This window comes from Vigna radiata, unplaced genomic scaffold (assembly GCF_000741045.1).
Source record: "Vigna radiata var. radiata cultivar VC1973A unplaced genomic scaffold, Vradiata_ver6 scaffold_48, whole genome shotgun sequence".
Taxonomy (NCBI): Eukaryota; Viridiplantae; Streptophyta; class Magnoliopsida; order Fabales; family Fabaceae; genus Vigna; species Vigna radiata.
Genome location: NW_014542925.1, coordinates 1,759,003 through 1,781,408, shown reverse-complemented (window position 1 = coordinate 1,781,408; position 22,406 = coordinate 1,759,003). Strand labels below are relative to the sequence as shown.

The 22,406-nt window shown below is 31.0% G+C and overlaps 1 protein-coding gene across 1 annotated transcript; it reads right to left on the bottom strand.

The window, feature by feature from the left end:
• Positions 1-12,164: 12,164 nt before the first annotated feature.
• Positions 12,165-14,534, bottom strand: LOC106752840 (probable WRKY transcription factor 28). The gene is made up of 3 exons (XM_014634613.2): positions 13,876-14,534; positions 13,612-13,755; positions 12,165-13,287 (listed from the first exon to the last, which is right to left on the bottom strand). The coding sequence occupies exons 1-3, from the start codon at positions 14,337-14,339 to the stop codon at positions 12,807-12,809; spliced, it is 1,089 nt and encodes a 362-aa protein (XP_014490099.1). The 5' UTR covers positions 14,340-14,534; the 3' UTR covers positions 12,165-12,806.
• Positions 14,535-22,406: the final 7,872 nt, after the last annotated feature.

The window sequence follows — 22,406 nt, the reverse complement described above, 5'->3', positions numbered from 1 at the left end:
GGCCCAAAATCATAAAACCTAAGTCTACAAATTCTAAAACACTAGATTAAAGTTTAATTAATTCTAAAAAGAAATTGTAAAAATTCTTCAATTGCTTGTGCCCTTCCAAAAGTCTCCCAGTGTATTTCCAAAATTTCCCTGAAAATGAAAATAGAATAATCAAGCTCAAATAATTCAAATTAATTAAAATATGAATTATTGGTCTAATTAAACCCAAATAGTGAAAATGACACAATAACTAAGAATTAAGCGCAAATCATCAACACAATTCGGCGCGTAAAACTAAGTTAATGGTATAAAATATCGACTCATCAATGCTTAATGCTCTTAGGAAGCAAGAGTTAGGCAAAGTGTTAAAGTCAAATAATATGGAAGGGTTTCCTAATGAATAAATTATGAGAATTCATTACTTGTTGGTAGATGTTAGCAAGGTTTTTGAATGAAGGGGCATTCGACTCAAGTTTATCCACATGTGTGAGACTGTTGCTTTTAAGTATAATGGGAATGTTATCAACAAATGTTTGTGATGGAGAATTGATGGAGGAAGCTCCTTCAACAAGTGATAAAACTTCATGGAAGTAAGATAATGTAGTGGAAGCAATTGATGAAGAGATGAAGGTGCTTTGAAAGGTGCAATATTAGTGTGAATGTAACACCCCAATTTTGGGATGCCACGATTACGAGTGAAAATTTAAAATATTTAAAATCATAATACCATTGCGGAATCCAAATTCAATAAGTCTTTACAATTGAAGAAAAATAAACCAAAATTACAATTTAATTTTAAACTAAAACTCCATATAAAATAGTTTATTAAAACAACCATAAATTCCCCAACTCTTTCAATCCACTCACCGCGCTCTGCAACATTCGAAATAACTGAATGATCATCTACTCCCGTATAAAAACGATCATCGCAGGTGGAAACCACAACCACAACATGCAAGGGTGAGCTAACAAAAACAAGTCATATAAACATACATACTAATTATATTAACCATAATCAAACACACAACAAGATACATACCTACTGATTATATCAACTATAATCAAACACACCATACACATAAGTAATTACAACATGATTCCTAATCTTTTAACACAACAAGTCCATCCTATTAAATTACTTGATCCTCGACCCCATTCTTTGACCCTTATTCTATACACTAAATAATACTTATGCTAACTACTCACTAAACTATTATAATAACACTATGATCAACATAACATCACCTGAAGCATTCCATACCATGATTACCATCATAGAAATACCACCACCATGATTATCCCAGTCATAAACAATCCATGAGCATCACCAAACCATAAACACCATAGTGGAAAGAGTCAGTCCCACTCCTGTACCCTACCTCACCAACTGTAACCGTTCCTACAGCCCAATCTGTAGATTCCCCATACAAATACATTCGAGTAGTCCCGCAATTCAACTAATGTAATCCTGTTACACAAGGACAAGGAAGACACCTTCACCCACATACAAGGAAGTTTCAATACCCGAATAACCCTTCTAATGCACACAAGGCAAAAGGAATCACCTATCCGCAGATAACACTAGGATTTTCTAGGTACAACAAGTAGATTTTATCCTCCACTCTTCATGCTCATCAACCACACACTCAAGTACACCTCAACACTCACTCATGCTCCAATCTCAAACACAAGTCAATCCTGACCTTAAAACAACCCCTAAACCCATTCTGTAGTTATCATCACAACCTTACAACCTATATTTGAATGGAAAAACCCAAGCATCATAACTGCTGTTGCGAGGTTGTTTTCTCCCAAACTAGACCTTTGATTGACAATCTGAATGGTTGGAATGAAGAAACATATGTCTAGAACCCACTGTCAAAAAATCAACCTAATCCAACAGTGAACAACTTCATAACGACGAAAACACTAGTGCAGGTTTTATGAAATTCTCCAAAATAGAACTGTTGAGGCAAGGCTGTTGTCTCCCTATCTAGACCTCTGATTGAAGATCCGAACGGTCAGAATGAAGAACCATAAATCGGGAACTCACTCTCCAAAAATTAGCTCGATCCAACAGTGAACAACTACACAATGACAAAAACTGTAGTGTAGGTTTTATGTTATACGAGAATGACTTCTGCTCTTCCTTTCTCTCTCACTTTGTTTTTCCCTCCCTTCAAATGAGTCTAACGTGTCCTACTAATCTGACCCATCTCCACTAAAACCAAGTGAAACCTAATGGTCCACATTATTTAGTCTATTCTCCACATAGAAAGGGAACCCAATAACCCAACACAAATATTAAGTAAACCCTATGCCCATGCATACACAAACTCTTGCCCAATAATAGCCACATACAACATATATCAAACAAGGATTATTAGTCAAAATAACTAAGAACACATATAACATACAACAATAAAGAAACAAAGGTAAGCTTCCCCATACCCCTCAAGAAAATCGGGAACGCAAATAATCATGAATCTAAGAAATCAAGAATGAAATAAGTCAAGAACATAACAAATAAAGAATGTAATAAATCAAGAATGTAAGCTCCCCTTACCTTTGCCAATACTAAGAATTTATCTACACCCCAAGGATCACAACAAATCTGCCTTTGCACTTGTGTTTTCTACAATTAATCATTTTCTTTTCTCTAAGAACGTTTCTCTCTCTATCTCTCTTTCTCTCTTTTTCTCTCTCTTTTTATTTTTCTAATGGCTAAAGTTTCTATATAGATAAGAGGTTCTAATATAGTGACAACTATGTGTGGGATTAATTTTTCTTGTGTGGAATATACACATAGGGTGCTATATTTATAATAAAAACCCTGAGGAGTAATAATAATCAACTAAGATAAAAGATATAGATAGGATAAAATAAATTTATCTTTAACTCAATTAATCTTGATAATTCCATAAATAAAATATTCTATCTTAATATTTTTATTCTAATTTATTATAGTGAGTCTATATATTATTATTATCTAGTCATAATATCTAATTATATATAATAATACCTCAATATATCTTTTTAATTAACTATATAACAATGTACAAGAATATCTTTTAGAATATCTAACAATATTTAATAATATCCTTTTATAATAATAAGATCTACTTTAATCTCAAGATTATATCTCTTATTTTCTTTTAACTACTTTTTAAAATAACAAATAAATCTTCAAAAAGATTTATATAATATCTTTTTATTAAATTCCCACATTATTTAATTTACACAATTTTCCTTTCTACACCCCTTTATTTTAATTTCTCACACCTAATTAATAAAAGGTAAAAAATCATTTTTGTCCCTAAGCCAAAAATAAAATAACATAACAATTATGTTCTTACAAAAGTGTACACTCAATAACATTAATTTCCACCAAAAACACCAAAATCACAAAACTACCTTATTTTTAAGACCCATATTTTCTCATATCTTATAGTGAATCCTTGAAGGAGGTTGAAGACAACTCCAATTTTTATAGGTGAAGGAGAAGGCTAGAGTATAAAGAATATGTAAGGAGCATAAAGCATTTAATGAGGAGCCTAAACATTAAATAGGGAGCTTATGCTTATAACTAACAAGTCAAAGCATTCGCCATCATTAAATGAGGAGCCTATGCTTTTAACTAACTAGTCAAAGCATTAAATGAAGAGGTTCCTTGTAACTAACCCCTTCCAAACCCAAAATGAAACTCATTTAGGAGTTAATTACCTTATTAAGGCCCTAATGATGCACTAAGTTACTCTTAAGGGCACCAAGCCTTCTAAAAAAAACTAAACAATTTTCTTGGCTAAATACAAGGCCTAAAATGAAGCTTTATTACATATTTACAAGGATTAAGAGAAAGCAAGAATCAAGCTTGAAAACACAACTTCCACAAGAGTTGAAGTCCTTGAAATCCTTCTTCTTCTTTCGCTCTTCAAGCCCAAGCTTTAGTTGATTCTCCTGGGATGGATCTCCATTAAGCTCCCAAGATGGTTTCCATCATACCACCCCTCTTGAAAAAATGATTTGTCCTCAGATTAGAAAGATACTTAAGGAAGCACAACTTTGATTTATTGATCTCTTCTCGGATCAAAGATGTACCTACAACAAATAATAAATAGGATTTGAATAAATTGTTGTAGTATTAGAATAATATACCTAAGCAAAAGAACAGAGAAATAAGGACTTTTTATTTTTGTAAAAGGTTTTATGAGAAAAATTATTGGCCTTTATTTCAGAATCATTTTTTCTTCACTTGGCTTTGGCTAGTGCCCTATGTTGTGTAATAAAACAAAGTGATGTTCTTTAGAAGAAAAGTCAAGATCATTAATGATGAAGAGTTTAAAAGTATGCATACCTTCTTTACTTTTCTATCACCTTCTTGGAAGGTTTTAACTCTTCTTCCTTTCTTTTTCTCTCTTTTTAAATTTTTACCTTCATTTTTATTTCATCCTCTCTCACTTGTTGGGTGTGAGAGGAATCAAAATTGTTTTGCATCCTTTATGAAAGAAAGAAAGTTATCTTATTGGTTTAGCCATCATGAGTGGATTCATGATCATATTGCAAAAGCCTTCTAAGTAAAATAAGCCTAACATCCATTGGTACAACACCACATGAAACTTTATCTTCATAATTTCCAATGAAGATAGGTATACTTGTTCCTTCACTATCTTATCCATTGAAGCATTGAACACCTCTTGTTCTAGTTTTTCTAAATTTTTCCTTCTTTTTTAATTTTTATCTTGTGACCCTTCATATTTATTTTTGGAGGGGGGCCCTCCCTCTTGGAGTCCTCCTTAGGGTCACATGTTGTGGGGGTACTCCTTACTAAGGTAGGAAGAGCTAGAGTAGTCCTTTTTAGAGGAATGATTCACCTAGCAAATCAACATGATTTTAACTCAAAGCATCGCTATTCAAATGTTAAGCACAACAAATAAAGGAAGCCACTAAACAAGGGAGATCACATAATAGTCAAAGTATAAAACTTCCTTAAAGATAAACTATTGTTTCTAAAATTTAGAAACAAAATTTAATAACAATCAAAAGCGAAAAGATATAACAGAGCCCTCCAATAAAAAATCAACATCAACATCATCAATTATTTTGTTATTAAAGTGGCAACCGTCCAAGAGACCTGGATCATGATTATGGAAATGAAAGTTCTGGGCCAAGTTTTCATTACAACAAAACGCAAACATTCAGCAAAAAAATTTTCCAAGTGTTTCTTTGCTACCTAATAATTTTCTTTTTCCAAAAAAATTATCACTGACGGGGACAGGTGATTTTTCATTTTTACATCAATTGTTTGCAGCTTCATTATTTTTCTTCCCCATTTTCTTCTGAACATGTTAAAATCATTTTGATTTGCAAGGTCAAGAATAATTACTGGTGTGAAAAATCGTTACTCATGTTTATTTTATTTTACTATATGTTTAGATTAGACTTTTCTCTAAATTTTCACAAGCATATTGACATCCAAATGAATTGGTAATTGGCCTAGAGTGCTTTTTAGAGATGTTTCATCATCATCGGATGTCACGGGATTGCTGTGTGTGGGAGAGAGATGATGAAGATGAGATAGAAACATATTAGATAGTGAGGAAGGTGCATGGGTGTTTCTGATTTTTTTTATCTTTTATTTTAAATTAAAAATAAAAATTATTAAAATATCCATATATTTAAAATATATTTTTTTATGAATGAGAATTTTTTTGTATACTAAAACTTGATACACTTTGTTAAAATGTATCAACTAAAAAACAACTTACATAAATTAATAAACCCATATATATATATATATATATATATATATATATATATATATATATATATATATATATATATATATTATATGGTAAAACTCAGTTAAAAGTGTAAACAATAAACAAATAAATTATCAATCAGGATGTCATAATTGTATATAAAGTGTACTTATGCATATCTAATGTTTGATTCGTTTATTATATTAATTTATGATTAATTGAAAAAAAAAAAAAGCTACTTGTTCTTATAGACGTTGGCTAGCTACGATCTTCACCATCATTACCTTTTAAAGGAAAGGATCGTATTATATAATATCATTTAAATGTTATACCTAAAATGATTGCGTGTGTGAAATTATGGGGAGTAGTTGGTAGTTCAATGTCTATAATAATTGGACGTATAGACTTATAAAAGATAAGAAAAATGTTCACTGTATATGCTACTTTTTGGCACAATTTCTGTAATAAATTGTCCCAAGAAAAAAGAAATACTATAAGTATTAAAATGAGTTTACATGTAAAGTACTAGACAATTTAACTATTTTTATAATATAAAATATAAGGTGTTTGAGTGTTATTTGTTTTTAGAGTTGAATATGTTTTCTTATTTTAATTTTCAATAAAAATTAAAATTGTTATTCTTTAAAATTTGTATTTAATTTAGTTTTCAATATTTATAAATGTATGAATTTAATTTTTTAATCAAATTTTACTATATTTATTTAATGTTTCAAATTCATTTCATAATAACATTAAGTTTTGCATCAATATTAGTTCATAAACATATTTGAAATATCAAATTTATAAAATTTGATTAAAAGAACTAAAATCATACAAATCTAAATATGAAAGATTAAATTGGTTCAAAAATTTAAACATGAACTAATTCTATTTTCACTTAAAGTTACCAAACAAAAAATACAAAAAAAAAACATATTTATTTATTTTTATATAACTCTTTGTAATAAAGGAATTAATGCCGTGTTAAAACAAACGAGTTTATAATAGTTGATTTAAAAACTACTATTTAAAACATAATAAAATAAAAAATTAATAAAATATATAAAATGATCACAATTATTAATCTTTCAATTTATCAATATTTACAATTTTTTAATGAACCGCGTTAATTCTTTAGTGAATATTCACATAGTTCACATCTAATATAATGTAAAAAAGAGATAAGTAAAAAAATACTATAAAAAATTAAGAGTTATTTTTGGAGTTGTAACTACAACTCACTATATGTAGCACCCATTTGTATAGAAACTATATAAGATAGATGTCATCATTTAAATATAAGAGAACAATTAGAAGTTAACCCGTACATAAAGTCTTAAGAATTACAATCATCCTCAAAAGAAGACAGAATTTAAACTTTAACACTTGAAGAGTATTTCAAAATGCACCACAACCATGAAATCCTAACTAAGTTAAGTAGTGGTGTCATCTCCTTCCAAGACCCGTTCCAGGAGCACCTCTTCAACCTTTGCTCACATCCAAGTGGATGATCATTGCAACAGGAAGCACCAAACATATAAGCACACAAGCAAACAAAAGGGTGAGTTAGATAAACAAACAATAATCATATAGCACAATTAATTAGTATCATTATGTTATTTATCAAGAGACAAAGATATACCAGTCTAATCATGCATCAAATACTCAACACGACTCATCCGAATTTGTATAATTGTCGAACTATTGGTAGTCTTTGCACTTGTATAGTTCAACTGACATTCCCCAACACTATACAAGGTTAATCCTTATACCAGTTTATAGCTAAGCTCTAAGACTATAGACAAGGACCTCCCTCTACTCTCACCACTTACATCGTTCTTCTCTATTTGAGTAGAACAGTGCTTAGAGTGTAGGGATAAACTTACCATTTCAAAGCTCCATACATTTATACAAGACAACAACCTTATCTCCTACAATCACTCCCAATCATCTCACCTTGAGATTTCCAAATCATACTCAATTATATCATCTTGATTCACTATCATATTCTTACAACACAAGTCTAATATGTAAACATAAATGACACTCTGCCAAGCAAACAACATTAATTAATCCAAAACAGAAGAAGAAAAAGAGTGAAACCCACTTGGACTAGTCGCATGGCGCACACAGTCGCACAGCGAAACCAGGGGATTTTCGCATAGCGCACACATACCCTCGCCTTGCGAATTACTCTGGCAAAGGCTCCAAGCCAGCACCAGTCGTAAGGCGACCCTGATTCGCTATGTGAATCATCAAGCAGGGAGCACCACTGCTCAGCCACTCGCACAAGGCATCATTTTCGCCTAGCAAGTCGCGCAAAACAGAGAGCACCCTCTATGGAGGACTCGTTATGCGAAACAATCCGCATAGCGAGTCTGCATAATCTATAGAACGCCAATTCTGCAGATTTATGCACTCCCCCACTCTCTTACCAATTATAGACCTTTCCTCCAATTTATAACGCCTTTAATTTGTGTTTTGTTCTCAATTAAACTCATCTAAGTGATTCAAATACTTCCTATTACAAATCAAAAGTGATCCTAACTCAATTCCTAACCTAAAACACTTGATTCATCAACATGAGGACCCAATTTCAATTCCCCTACTTAGAACATAATTTTAACCTGTTTGACACTCCTAATAAGTCATAATACACTTGCTAACACTACCCTAACAACCTAACTACACCTCAGACCCCAATTGTCCAAAATCACCCTCTCACTTCCTCTAAACCTACTCAAAACACTAAAATTTATATAAATCACTACTTACTAATTGGTATAACCTATTTCCCTCATTAACAAGCTCAATTTCAGCACAATATCATACCAAATTCGAATCATAACCATTCATACATAGTTTCACATTTCAGCATTCAAGGAGTACATGATTGATCATACAAACATACCAAAATTTCACTCAAACAGCACCATAACACAAAACACCATGCATACCTATATAGTTCTACAAATTTAAATAAAAACCTAGCTCCCCTTACCTTGGTAACAACAGTACAACTCAATGGAATGCCCCAAAGCAGTACCCCCCACACAGAGACGAGCTTAACAGAACCTACAGATCACCTTTCGGTGATGAAGAACAACTCTTAAAACCCAGTTTGAGCCAGGAAGTGGAGAAAAGCTACTAGCTACATGCAAGACAGAATCATTGCATGAGCAAAACCCTAGAGCACGGAGGATGGGAAGAACATCTTACCAGCTGAAGAATGAGAAACTAATCAGATGGACAGGAAGCTCTCAACTCCAGGAACACGTGAACACCACCTAATCGAAAATATGCAGGGATTCTGTGTGGTAGAGAGAAGACAAAGAGAATGGAAAGCAAGCTTTCTAGAGAGATGATGCTCTTAAGAGTTGAACATTTATGATATTTCTTATAAAACTGTTTTTGTTTGTTTTTTTTCTAAGAAACTCATTCCCTTTTTCTTAATATGCTATCTACTCTTATTATTATATATATATACAGAGGTTCTTACACTAGATCTCTTTAATGTATAGGATCTCTTTAATGTATAGGAGATTCGGATATTTGTGTATCATAGAAAGTTTGCATGCATGTTTGCAGTTTTGGTTAGAAAAAATTATATAAAAATTTATCATTTTGTAAGAAAAATTGTATATTGAATAATAATATTTTTGGTAAGCATTGAGGATGTATGTCTTAAAATACCGAACTATATCAATTGTTTTGTTTTTTTTTAATTTATACTTTTACTCTTATTTATATATATATTTAACAAATTATCCAAAAAAAAACAATATTATATATATGTTGTACTTTTACTAAAAGTACTATGATTGTCAAATTTAAAAGAATCAATAATATGAAAAAACAAAACACGTCCATAATGATAAAGTAAGTTGTTAATTTTTTTTAAGAAGAGCTTTGATAGCTCATACTTGTGGTACTATTATAGTTGTACGATAATAATTAAGTAATTGACTTTTATAGAAAAAAATGTATAACATTAGTATTATACATGCAAAACTATAAATAATACATGTAGATGATCTTGTAAGAATTAGAGAAAATAAAAAAGTTTGTGATTTTGTGACAACATAGTGTTATGTGGATATTAGTGTCTTAAAAGTGTTTAAGAAGTTTATAACTATACAAAATTCATTGTACTACCAATCTATCCAACACCATACCCCATTCTCCACGAGTATATGTTCACAATATATATCATTGCGTTTTTTTTTTCCTTTTTTATTCTTTTTTAATTTATCTTTTGTGTGAGTGTGTAACCAAATACTATATCGTCCTTTCCGAAAAGACAAGAAAAAGAAAAGGAAAATTGGTTTTTTTTTTCTGTTTTGGTCAAAAAGGAAAAAATATGTTTAGCTACAAGAGAAAAAAGATGATCATGTACACACGTACGCCCCTCTTAAGAGACCAAATTTGTTAGACTCATCAAAAGGGTTCAAACACATGCAAATCAATGCTCAATACAAAAAAAGGGTCAATGTTTAAATTGGAGCTTCATTATATATTTAAAAATGAATTATTAGGAACCACATGTAACATTTTCATTATAAAATCATCACTAAGATAACATTTTGACCAAGGATTAGCAAATATTCAAAAAATAAAAGACCAAATTTTAATAGTAAAGTTTTGAAATATGTAATATTTATCTTAGCTACTTCAAGGATTTAAGATATGTTTGTGTAGTGTCATAGATATCACTAATGACTAACCCTAGTTATTGTCTCTGTCCTTGCCTCGAATCATTCTCTCAAATTACAGTCATAAACCAATGTATAAAATGTTTAGGCTTTGTATGTAAAAGCAAATGAATAAATTATTCTATATTAAATATTTGACACCTCATGAACAATGAACTCTAGAATACTAGACCAGGGATTCCAATATCATATGCCATCAACAAATCATTTTCAAAGTGTTAATTAAGTAATTATATAAATAATTTTTAGTTAGGTCTCTATCAAATAAATAACTCATATAGCTTCATAGAATCAAAGCTCTTCTGCATATATATAATAAATTGCCCTACAAAATTGTAGCTTCAAAGTGTTTATTTGTAAAAGAGAATAAATCATCGCATCATTGAACACTTTTTTTTTTTTGTTAGAAGTAAACATGAATTTATATATGAAGTCATGGCCAAAAATGAATAATTTTAACAATTTCAAGAATTAATTAATATGAGAGGTTTTTTAGGTTACCAATTACTTACATAGATATAGGTTCCTTCCTCTTACAATATTAGTAATTAATATTAGAATACTATCTGTATAAATATATAAAAAAAATTATGTACAACCTAACTTTTTGATATGAAAGCCTAATCTATTTAGAAAGTTTGCTTCGGCTCTTCAATTGTATTGAGGCTTTTTATGTTTACTTAGTATTTAAATTGATGCAAGTTTTAATAAAATAATGAATATATTGTGAATAAAATTAATATGTACTATGTTTAATTATAACTATTTTAGTTGTATAAATATCTTATAATAAACTTTAATCAAGTATATATAGATGATAAATAAACTAATAAATGCTGAATAAATTTTCTTTTAATCGATTTTTGAAAAATATATCAAGTTGGTACTTGGTTAAACAACCATTTCTAAAAACTCAAGCCTAACTAATTATTTGTTAAATAGGTTAGGCCAAGGGTCTTTTAATGAATCATCTCACTTAATTTCATCCTTGCATATGTACATGGCTTATTCACACCTTCTTGGCACTTTTTCAGCCACAAAACTTTTATATGATCTCAAGTAATTATTTATTTATTTATTTTCGATTTCATGTCAGAAAATAATAAATCGTCATGGATTATTAAAAGAAAAATCAGAGTTATTCATTATATATATAAATAGGTCCATCTTGTGGAATACAATTCCATTTACACGAAGGCTTCTGAGTCATGATGACTATATTATCAATTTAGACAAATTCTAACTTTATATATGAAGTTTCAAGTTAACCTTTCACACATACATAAACATAAACAGATCCTGCTCTGTTGACCCCCCGAAAAAGAAGAAAAAAACGAAGGAAATATCTACTTCACAATACAAAGCAGCTTTGTTTTACTTTGACCATTAAAGATTAAGTTAGGCAAACGTAAAAATCATTTTACGGTCAATAGTTTCCTATTTTTTCCTTTTTAAGAGCAACCAAAGCTAATATTTTTCATTATTCTTGTTTTACAGATATAATATCAAACTACTAACAATCTAATATCATAGATTAACAAACAAAGTTAGCAATATTTTCTGACTTTTTCCGACACATATTTTAACTAAAATTAAAAAAAAAATGGCGACATTAAACAAAAGAGCAAGAGAAAGACTCCAAAAAATTGCTATGTATGATAAATTAAAGAAAGAAATCGAAAATAAAAACTTGAAAAAACATTGATTCATAATAAATTTCATCTGATATATATATATATAAGTGTTGACAATAATTATCTTAAAAAATCTCGCTCCACAAATAATGGAATATGTCTATTTGCACCTGGTGGCTCGAGAGTGCTTACAAACAAATCTTGCACATGTTATGTACTTGCATGTGTGTGTCTGGTTGATGAGATATAGCAAATGGTTGAACACAGAAGCACAAGTTCTTGAAGGGAAAGAAAGGAAAATGGAGAGTAACAATGTCCACCGACCCATATGCATATGAAGTAATATTTCAATCAGATCAATAGCGTCACACTAGCCATGCGAAAATCTCAAATGAGCTGCATGCATACACATGACTAATACACATAAAAAAGATCTTGTTTCTGAGTAAAGTTCTCATACCCCACCATTTGTTTTTTCCTTCAAACCAGTCTCCAGGCATTATAGCAGATCGATGTCAAGCCAACCCACTTCAAAACAAAGCATGAGAAGCAGGCTAGAGTTGTGAGATGATGAGTCAGGATCACATAACTAAACAAAACTATCTCTTCAAATTAACTATATATACAAAGTGGACCATAAACAAGGCCAAAAACCGATATATAGATAGAGATATATAGATATAGGTATGGATGAGATGCATGGTTGGTTTGAATTAATTCTGGTGGTGTGTCTTGTTGTGGAAGATGGAAGGGACTATGTCTTGAAGGAGGCCATATTCAGAAGGAAGATACTGGTTGTGAAGAAGAGAGTTGTTAATGTTATAGGATGAGTAAATGGAGGGAGGAGTGGAAGCAGTGGTAACAGTGGTGGTGGTGGTGGTAACGGCGTTTGTTGATTGTGTGGAGAAGAGGGTGTTGTGAAAGTGATGGTGAGGGTGGTGGTGGTGGTGGTGATGCTGATGATGCATGTGAAGGAAGAGATCTTGAGGGAAGTTTGACCCGGCTGCAAGTGGAGTTGGTGTGGCGAGCAAAGAAGGTGTGAACATTCCTGCGGCCGCATTCCCTCTCAGCGATGTGGGGACCGGATGGTTGTGCTGACCTTCATACGTTGTTATCACAGTGGTTGGGTCCTGAAATGACCTCTCCACGCGTTTCTTCACTGTGCACTTCTGTGTAGTGCATCTGTAGTAGCTCCTGCAATATTCATTCACCATCATCATCCATCAAAATACCTCACTCACTTTAACCCATTACTATAATGAGGTCTGCTTTGATTTTCCTTTTCTTGATTTCATTAGGATTCAACCGGGAGAAAATTATAATGTCTCTAGCATATACATATTTAGAAACATATTTCTTATTTCATCTGAAATGTAAAGATCTAAGAGATTGATGGAACTATGATAACATCAGTGGCAAAGGGAATTTGTGTGTGGAATAATTTTATGTGGAAACTATATAGCTAGGCTTGATTTTGATCTTATTTGGGTGCAAGGAAAGGGAAAAGGGTGTTCATACCTTGGATAAGGGCTATTCTTGACAGCTTTCTGTCCATATTTTCTCCATCTGTATCCATCTTCAAGGTGATCAACCTCACTTTTGGTCATGAAGGCAAACCTTGGCTCCTTCTGTTTCTTCTCTCCTTTTTTCTTATCCTTGTTCCTGGTAATTTGAAAGCAACAGATTCTAAGTTGCACCATTCAGGCATAAACAAGAGAAAAATATATAAAAGCAAGGGGTTGAGGTAGATCAGGTTAAGAAAATTAGAAAAAAGACACTCACCCTTTCTTAGAGTTTTCTCCTCCTTCTTCTGTCTTCACCTGCCTATCCTTTTTGCTCTTTCCTGAATCTTCTTCAGCCCCGGCTTCAGAAGATGAAGAAGAGATAGATGAGTTAAGAGTGGCAAGGGTTTCGGTGGCAGCAGTGGCTCCTCCTCCATCTCCTCCTTCTGCAGGCTTGTGGTTCCCTTCAACAGATGAGAAAACCTCTGATGAGGAAGGAGAAAGGCCAAAGGAAGTTGCAAGAGAATTGTAATCCATGCCTCCTTGCAAACACTCGGTGAAGGTCATGTAGGAGGGATCAAAGGGTTGTGAGTCAAAGGGTGTTGAAGCAGCAGGGATTAAGGAAGTGGAAAAGTGCTTTTGGTACATGTCAGATCCTGCTGCTGCTGCTGCTGCTGTTCCGTGGTGATTGTTGTGGTCTAGGACAAGGTCCTGGTAGTAAAGTTCTTTAGGTTGAACAGACATGAAGAAGAAGAAAGAGAAGAGAAGAGAAGTAGCAGAAGAAAAGAGTAGTGTACTGTGTGAGGTCGCGTATGCTTGGTGGGGACTATGTAGCTTATCTCTTCAAGTTAATTAATGTGTGTATTTATAAGATTATAAAAAAAGGGAAATAAAAAAAGTCTTTGAGTTTGAATGGGGAGCTGCTATGGTCACTTTTAAAAGGAGGTTGACAAAATACCTTCCAATCACAAGACCAGAAAGTGCTTTCTCATATGGAAACATTTTCAGTCCATGTTACTTCCATTAAGGAAACTCATCCATGCATATATTACTTATGCAGACATGGTGATTCTCATTCCTAACTCTACAATTATACACCAATTCATTAAATAAATCACTCTCAGCTAAATATACCTTAAAATATATAGTATGGGAATTCCCTGATCAAGACAAAATGTATACATTGAGTGACCACACAGCTATTATATATATATAAAATCTAATCACTCTTATGTAATCTGAATTAATATTTGGCATAACCGAATGTTCAGCCTTTTGAAACTCAAAGAGTTGGCAATAAAAATGTGGTTCATTTTTTAAAATTTGCTTGACTTTTCAGTCCAATTGGGAGTCTTCTACCTTTTCTTTTCAACCCAAAATTATAAAAAATAAAAAATAAAAAATGAAGAAGAAGAAGAAGAAGAAGAGTTTCTTTATGTTCTCTCTTCCTTGTTTGCCGAAATCCATGAAACCACTAATTGTATGTGTACAAAACAAAAACATAGACTAGAATCCGAGGTGGTCTCACCCAGTTAAAATCTGCAGCCGCTGGTGTTGTTTCCGTTTTTTGGTTCAGTAGGAAAAGAATAGTCAAAGAAAGCATGGTTGACTGTGATATTGTTTTTACGTGATTCTCATATCTTTTTCTAGACATATCCAAGTGGATGTTGTTAACACTTTTCAATCCTCTAAAATTTCTGCACTCTTCACAAGGAACATAAACATCCACACTGTTTCAATAATTAACTAATAAAATGGTATATTTAACCAAAATGGTTTAATAAAAGAAAGAGTGAATGAACAAAATATAAAATTTTACCAGACGATGTCAAAATTCAATGAAATGGATTTAAGCTTAACTTAAATTGTTTATATTAGTTAAATTTTTCAATTTTTTTTTTGTTTGATTGAGAAATTAAAATCTTAAAAGAAGAACGTGTGAAGGTTAAACACAGATTAGGGTGCAATATTTGCACTCCACAGTTTACATACATTAGAGGTGTAAAAAAGAGGAGTTTCCGTTTGGAATGGACGCGTGATAGAGGAGCGCGTGGAGAGAGGGTGATCAGTGAGTGTTGAAGTCAATGATTCAAAGTTTTGGACTTATAAATTAGAAAATACAAAATTTGGTTTGGAGATAATAGAAAGGTCACACGTGTCTGGGACTGGCACCGGCTTTTGACCGTAGCCGACACAGTGGTAGGCACGTGGCGTAGACGGTGTGTGGGTTTGTTCTGCTGACGAGGTGCTTACGTCAGCATCTAAAATCTACTATTGAGGTTTGGCAATGAACATTATTATTGCATGGCCATGCCATTCACACCATCTTCTCCTTAATTTGTATTTCATCATCTCCTTTTTACTCCTTTCCCTTTCACTCTCTTTGTTTTTTCCTTTTCTTTTTCTAGCTACTACACATGCTTTACGTAAACCCAATCTATCACTATGCTTGGTCCAATAATAACAATAATAAATAATAAATAATACTATAATATAATAATAATAATAATCAAATCAAACCAAACTAAAAAGGGTACCTTTTATTTTGTACATAGAAAAATTGAAAATTGAAAGCAATCATGTTGATGATGTTGATGATGATGATTTGTGTATGTGTTTGCCATAGATGCCGGAGAAGATAGATAGAAATGATAGTGTAGTTAACAAGTTGGCACAGTCCAATAATGACGTTAATATTATAGGGAGAAAGTCCTATAAGGTCATAATCCAAGAATAACACTTACTTAATAACGCTTGTAACTAATACCAACCCTATTTTAATCTTATGTTTTCTCTCCCCATAATTAATTAAACATTAATTTAATTAAAATTGACAACTCATTTGTGTTGAATGCACCTAATTAACTATTAATAACCATATTAACCTTAACATGAATATTGTTGCTTCTTCATTAATGGTTTTTCTTGTTGCCGCATCTTCATGCCGTTTCTAGTTTAAATATTAAAATAACTATTATTTTTTATTTTATGTTTAGGAATTGAACACATGCAAGAGAATATTATAACAGTCTTTTTTTCTTAATTTTGATTAAATTAAAGTAAAGCAACTTTAGGTAGTTTAATTGTCTTTTAGTATGCCATTTTAGTTCCTCTAATTTTAGTTGTGTGGTTAGATATATGTATTTACAAAAATAGATGTCTTTACAAATATGATGCATGTTCTACAGGTCGGTCTTTTTTTTTTCACATGGATTTCGCATGTCATATAGCATGTTAGGAGAGAGATAAAAACATTCTGACACTCCAATCAACAAGACGAAAAAGATGTACGTAATAAATATGATAAAAAAGTAAACACTATTTATTAAATGAATTGTACATATTTATAATATTCAAATGAATTTATATTAGTTAGATATAATGTCTCTTAATACCTAATTAGGATTTTTCGTATCATTTTAGTAGGATAATCTTCTTTAGGCAAATAAAACTATATTATATCAATTTATATGATTGATATTATCTTTGTTCCTCGATTACAATATCACAAATGTAGAATGATAATATTTAATATTTCGATTATGTTAAATGCATATATTATAATTTAATAATTTTAATTTTCCTTGCCATTTGAAATCTAACGATTTGAATGATGATTTTAGAGGTTAAAATACTCCATAGAAAATTATATTAAAAAAGGATTAATGAACATAATTGGACTATGTTAGAGAAGTGTCCATTCTAATTTTTTAGAAAGAAACAAAGAATATAGTAAGAGATTTGCATGTTGTTTTTGCTGCATATATATGGCATAGCCACATTTTGATACAATCCAAATATGAAAAATTATGCGAAAAGTACAATTAAACTAAACCCAACCAATAAACAATATTAATTAAGAGAGAGATAAATAAATGTAAAAAAAGGTATATATGGTGAATAGTGCTTGCAACTCACTTTTTTTTAAGGAAATGTTTATTAATAACTCAAATTTTCCATATTGACTCAACTAAGAGTGAGTAATTTAGTCATTCAATGAGATCGGCATAAGATTTTATATGATAATACTTTTTTCTCATTAGCAAGAAATATAATCTATCGAATACTTCTCTCATATGATAATTAAAATTATTTTATTCCAAAAACATTATTTGATTCACTAATATATATTATATTATTATTATTATGCATAGACTATTAATTATGAAGATTTGTTATAGTTATTTTGGTGGTATATATATATATATATATATATATATATATATATATATATTCAAATTTTGTTATTATTATTATTATGGGTAAGTGTTTGTGATTCATGCGTTGGGGATTATTTAAGCATAAGTTTATCCTTAATAACTTGATTAAAAAATCCTTATACTTTTTTTTTAAAATTCTTTTTAAACTGCACGAGAATATATTAAAATATAATTTGTTATATTGAGAACTCAATTTTAAAAAGTCAAATAAATTCGTAAAGAATCAATTAATTGGTTCGTGATGGATGTCCATCCACTCAAGAACAAATATTTTATTATCATTTGCAATAATTAATTAACTATAGTTTTGGAATAGTGGAAGTTAGTTTTCTCTCACATTAAAATATGCATAGATTTAATGGAGTTGACTACTTTTACCTTATACATGAAGAGATTTAGGATTGTTTCAAGATTCTTAAGAGAAATTGTTGGCCAATGATAAGAAATTTTTATTAAATATATTTTGTATAAGTTTTTTAGGACAATTTTTCTTTGCTCTTAATCTTTTGGAATTTTGTCCCTTTATAAGTGATACCTTATAGGCAATATCTTTTCCTTTCTTTCTACGCTAACTGTTTTGTAGCACCTGTGTTAGTGTAGTTGTTACACTTGTTATGTTTTATTCTTGAATGACTTGTTTAGTCTTTGTTTTTTTTTTTTTTTAAATTTTATAGGCAAATGTTAGTTATTAGTATTTTGTTATTTGAGGGAGTTGAATTTATGATTTTTTCATTCTCCATTTCAAACCTTTCAAACCAATCTTATTTCTCTTTAATTGTTTCTTCATTTCAAATCTTTCAAACCAACCTTATTTCTCTCTAAATGTTAGTGGGAGGAGTTGAATCAACTATCTCTTTCACACTTCTTTCCAACTTTTACCATTAAATTAATCTTATAATTAATAATGACTTGCTTTGTGTTTATTAAAAATGTATGTAATTTGATTGAATTTCATGCATAAAGAACAATACATTATAAGATGATTGGATTAAATTGAATATATATTTCCAGGTTGAATTGAACTAATATAAAAGTTATTATATATATTTTTTTGAATATTTTTAATATTGTTATTTTCAATTGTCTCTTAAATTCCATTATTCATTGATTTAAGAACAAATTTAACACTTAAAAAAGATATTTTAGACAATGATAAAATCGATTTAAAAGGGTAAAAGTGATCACAAACACCCTTAATCACCAAATTAGCCACCAATGATAAATGGTAGCAAATATTCTAGTTGCAAAAGAGTTAGTCATTGATTTCCATATTGGTCACTAAACAACCACCAAAATTTTGGTCACTAAAAATTTAGTCACATTCAAATATTGAAGACCAATTAAGAAACCAAAATTTTGGTTACTAACAAGAACCAATTTTAATTTAATAAAATGGTTTTCAATCGTTAATTCGGTCACAAATACATGATTTGTAATTTAATTAAAATAGTTATTGATGGCTAAGTCGGTGACTAAATCATGGACAAAAGCAATCTCTTTATATTCAATTTTCTACCCTGCTTATAAATGCTACTTATTTAATTATACTAAATAACAATAAACTCCAATATATAATGTAGTAAAAAGTACTTTAATACATCGTCTAACATAAAACCAAAATGAAATCAATTCTAAATACATATGCAAGTTTTAACATTAACATACAATTAAGCATAACTAATTTTCATGTGGATTACCACCTCTAGAATGGTTACACAATTTCTATTTCTAAGACGACTAGAAGTGTTTGGCATAAATGTTATAAAGTAAGTTTCATTTTATCTTATTCTGGTGTATGGATTCCTTATGTTGCTCATGATCTTTCATCAATCGCTCCATATTTTATTGAAATTTCTTATCCTTAACTTTCAATTCTCCATTTAATTTTTCAATAGTTCACGTATTTCTTCTATTTGATTAACCTTTGGAGATTGGAAGGTACTAGATTGAGCACGTGTAGAAGAAGTAAATTTTTTTATCAATGCGCTAAGTCCATACACATTCCCTTTATTTCCACCTCAAACAACAACAAAGTAAATTTCATTGTCATCAATGGAGGTAATATGAGAGTCTTGTGAAAAAGGTCCTTCAACTATTTGATGTTGTTGGGCTTCTTCTCAACATTGTGTATATTTCTCTTGAAAATGAAGTCAAATGTGATTGTTGTGAAGAAAACATGTAATGAATATTGAATTACGACTTAAAGTTTAAGCACACCCCAATATCACGGGTCCATTAACCCATTGTCTAGTCTTCAATTTCTTTGTTCTCTCTACAACCTCCCAATTAGTTAATGGTCGTTCTAGCTCCTTAGTATCTGTGTGTGTGTGTGTGTGTGTGTGTCTATATATATTTAAACACAAGGTAAAATTGAATACTTAAGTCTAGTATATTGAAGTTGACTTAAATATATAAAAAATATAAAGATATATAATAAGATTTCTATGTTCTCAAAGTGAGTTGCAATAGATATGGAACCACCACAATATGTTGAATCTCCCTTCTCAACAGTTTGATTTGCCTTGGCATTGACACTATTGTTCTAAATTTTTTTGAACTCCAATGTAGGTCCAAGGTTGCTCAAATATTTTGTGGAATCCAAGTCCCCTTGTCTTGACCAGTCTAATTTTATTCATTATATTGTTGAAAATATTGAGTCTTTTCTATCAAAAGTGGATCTTATAATTTTCTCTTGTTTTAGATCCCACTATACTCTTAAGGCACGAAAAATAATTAGGAAACATAGTAGGATAATATAATGTTAATGCAATCATCATAGAAATTGCCTCAAAATCTCCAAACCATTTATCTCGAAGGTCAATATGAACTTTCTTCCAATTGGGACTAAGTTCATCAAATTGTTGCTTGATGATTCATGAGATTATACTAGAAGGACCCTTTGTTGGTATAAAATTATGTTCAAACACAATGTCAAAATAATCACATCTTGAAGTACACCAAATAAACTAAATTTTACGTACTCTCCTTTTTCAACATGAAGCCATGACCTTCGATCAACGACATTGGCAAACTTATACTCAGGTGTAAGTGAATCATGTATCGATGAAGGTTAATTCATAATGGGCTTTGTGGAAAAGGAAGTAGGAGACGATTCTCTTATAAAATAATCACCATGTTGCTCTTGAATTGTATGAAGTGAGTGATATGTGCATATTTATGTTCTCATTTAACCTTTTATGTTGGATTCTTCATTAGTTTTTGTACTTTAAAAGAATATTTTAATTAGGATTTGTTGTAATTAGAATTATTGAACATGAGATAGAAAAACATGTTAAAAATAGATTTTTAGTTGTTTAAATGTTATTTGGATATTTTGAGGTGTGTTAGTGTAGCTACAACTAAGTTGATCTATTAAGGTGTGGAAATAAATTGGTTAAAGGACACGTTAAAGATAAATTCAAGAATAGCAAATAATCATGATCACAAGAAATTTAACCAAGCATTGCATCAAGAAAAACATAAAAAAGTGAATAAATTTGGCTAAGTTAGGAAGAAGAAATTTAGTAAGGGTCCTTCATTGATAGGACGTGTAGACTAGATGGTATTAGGTGAAGATTTCTCACTAACATGAACACCTTGACAATCACAATTAGGTGGTAGGGTTGTTATTATCATAATTACCTTGTGTTACGGTTGTTTTTATGTCTTTGTCTTTAGGATATACTGGTCATGCACCAAGTTGTTATTATCATAATTACCTTGTGTTAGGGTTGTTTTTATGTCTTTGTCGGGTTGCATGTACATGATCTTGGATTATCGTGGTTAAAATACCATGTTGTTTATGTACAAGTCGTGTTGTTCACATGATGTTACGCTAGGATCGTGTTACTTTAATGTGATATCATGCTTTAGGGTTTATGTTATGTTGTATACATGAGGTCATGTTGTTAATGGTTTATGTCGAGCTCATTTTGGGTTGTTACATGAAGTTTTAGGTGAAGTCGAGATGTGTATGTGCGATATCACGTTGTGTCAAGTTGAGGGGTAATATATAGCATGTTCTTTGGGGTTGTCAGGTTGCTTAAATAGGATGTCATGATGTTTTAGTGCCATGATGTGCTTTGCATGTGTTGGACTGTTGAGTGTGTTTATGTTTATTTTAATAATGTTTTTCATGCATTGTTGGGTTATTTTGGGTGATTCACGATATGTTTCTAGAATTACCAAGCTATGTTTGTGGTTTTCTAGGTTCCACGAGTGGTTATAGAGCTATTTTGGTTAAGTGTCGAGTTGTTTAGAGTGCATGCCGAGCTGTTGTGGTTTGTTGTAGTGTCACTCAAACTTGTGGTTTGATGTATGAGTTGTTATAATTGATGTTAGTGATGATTATGTGGTTTGCCATGTTATTGCGTTGATTGCAATATGATTGTGGATCCTATGTTTTCTTACGTACTTATTGGTGGATGGTTCGAGAAAGTTCTACTTTGGTAAGCAGACCCCATTTTGGTGAATGAAAGAGTCTTGCTTTAGTGAGCATGCCCATTTTGGTGAAAAGGAAAGTCTTGCTTTGATGAACAGGAAAGCGTTGTTTTGGTGAATAGGAAAAGCCTTATTTTGGTGAACAAGTCGA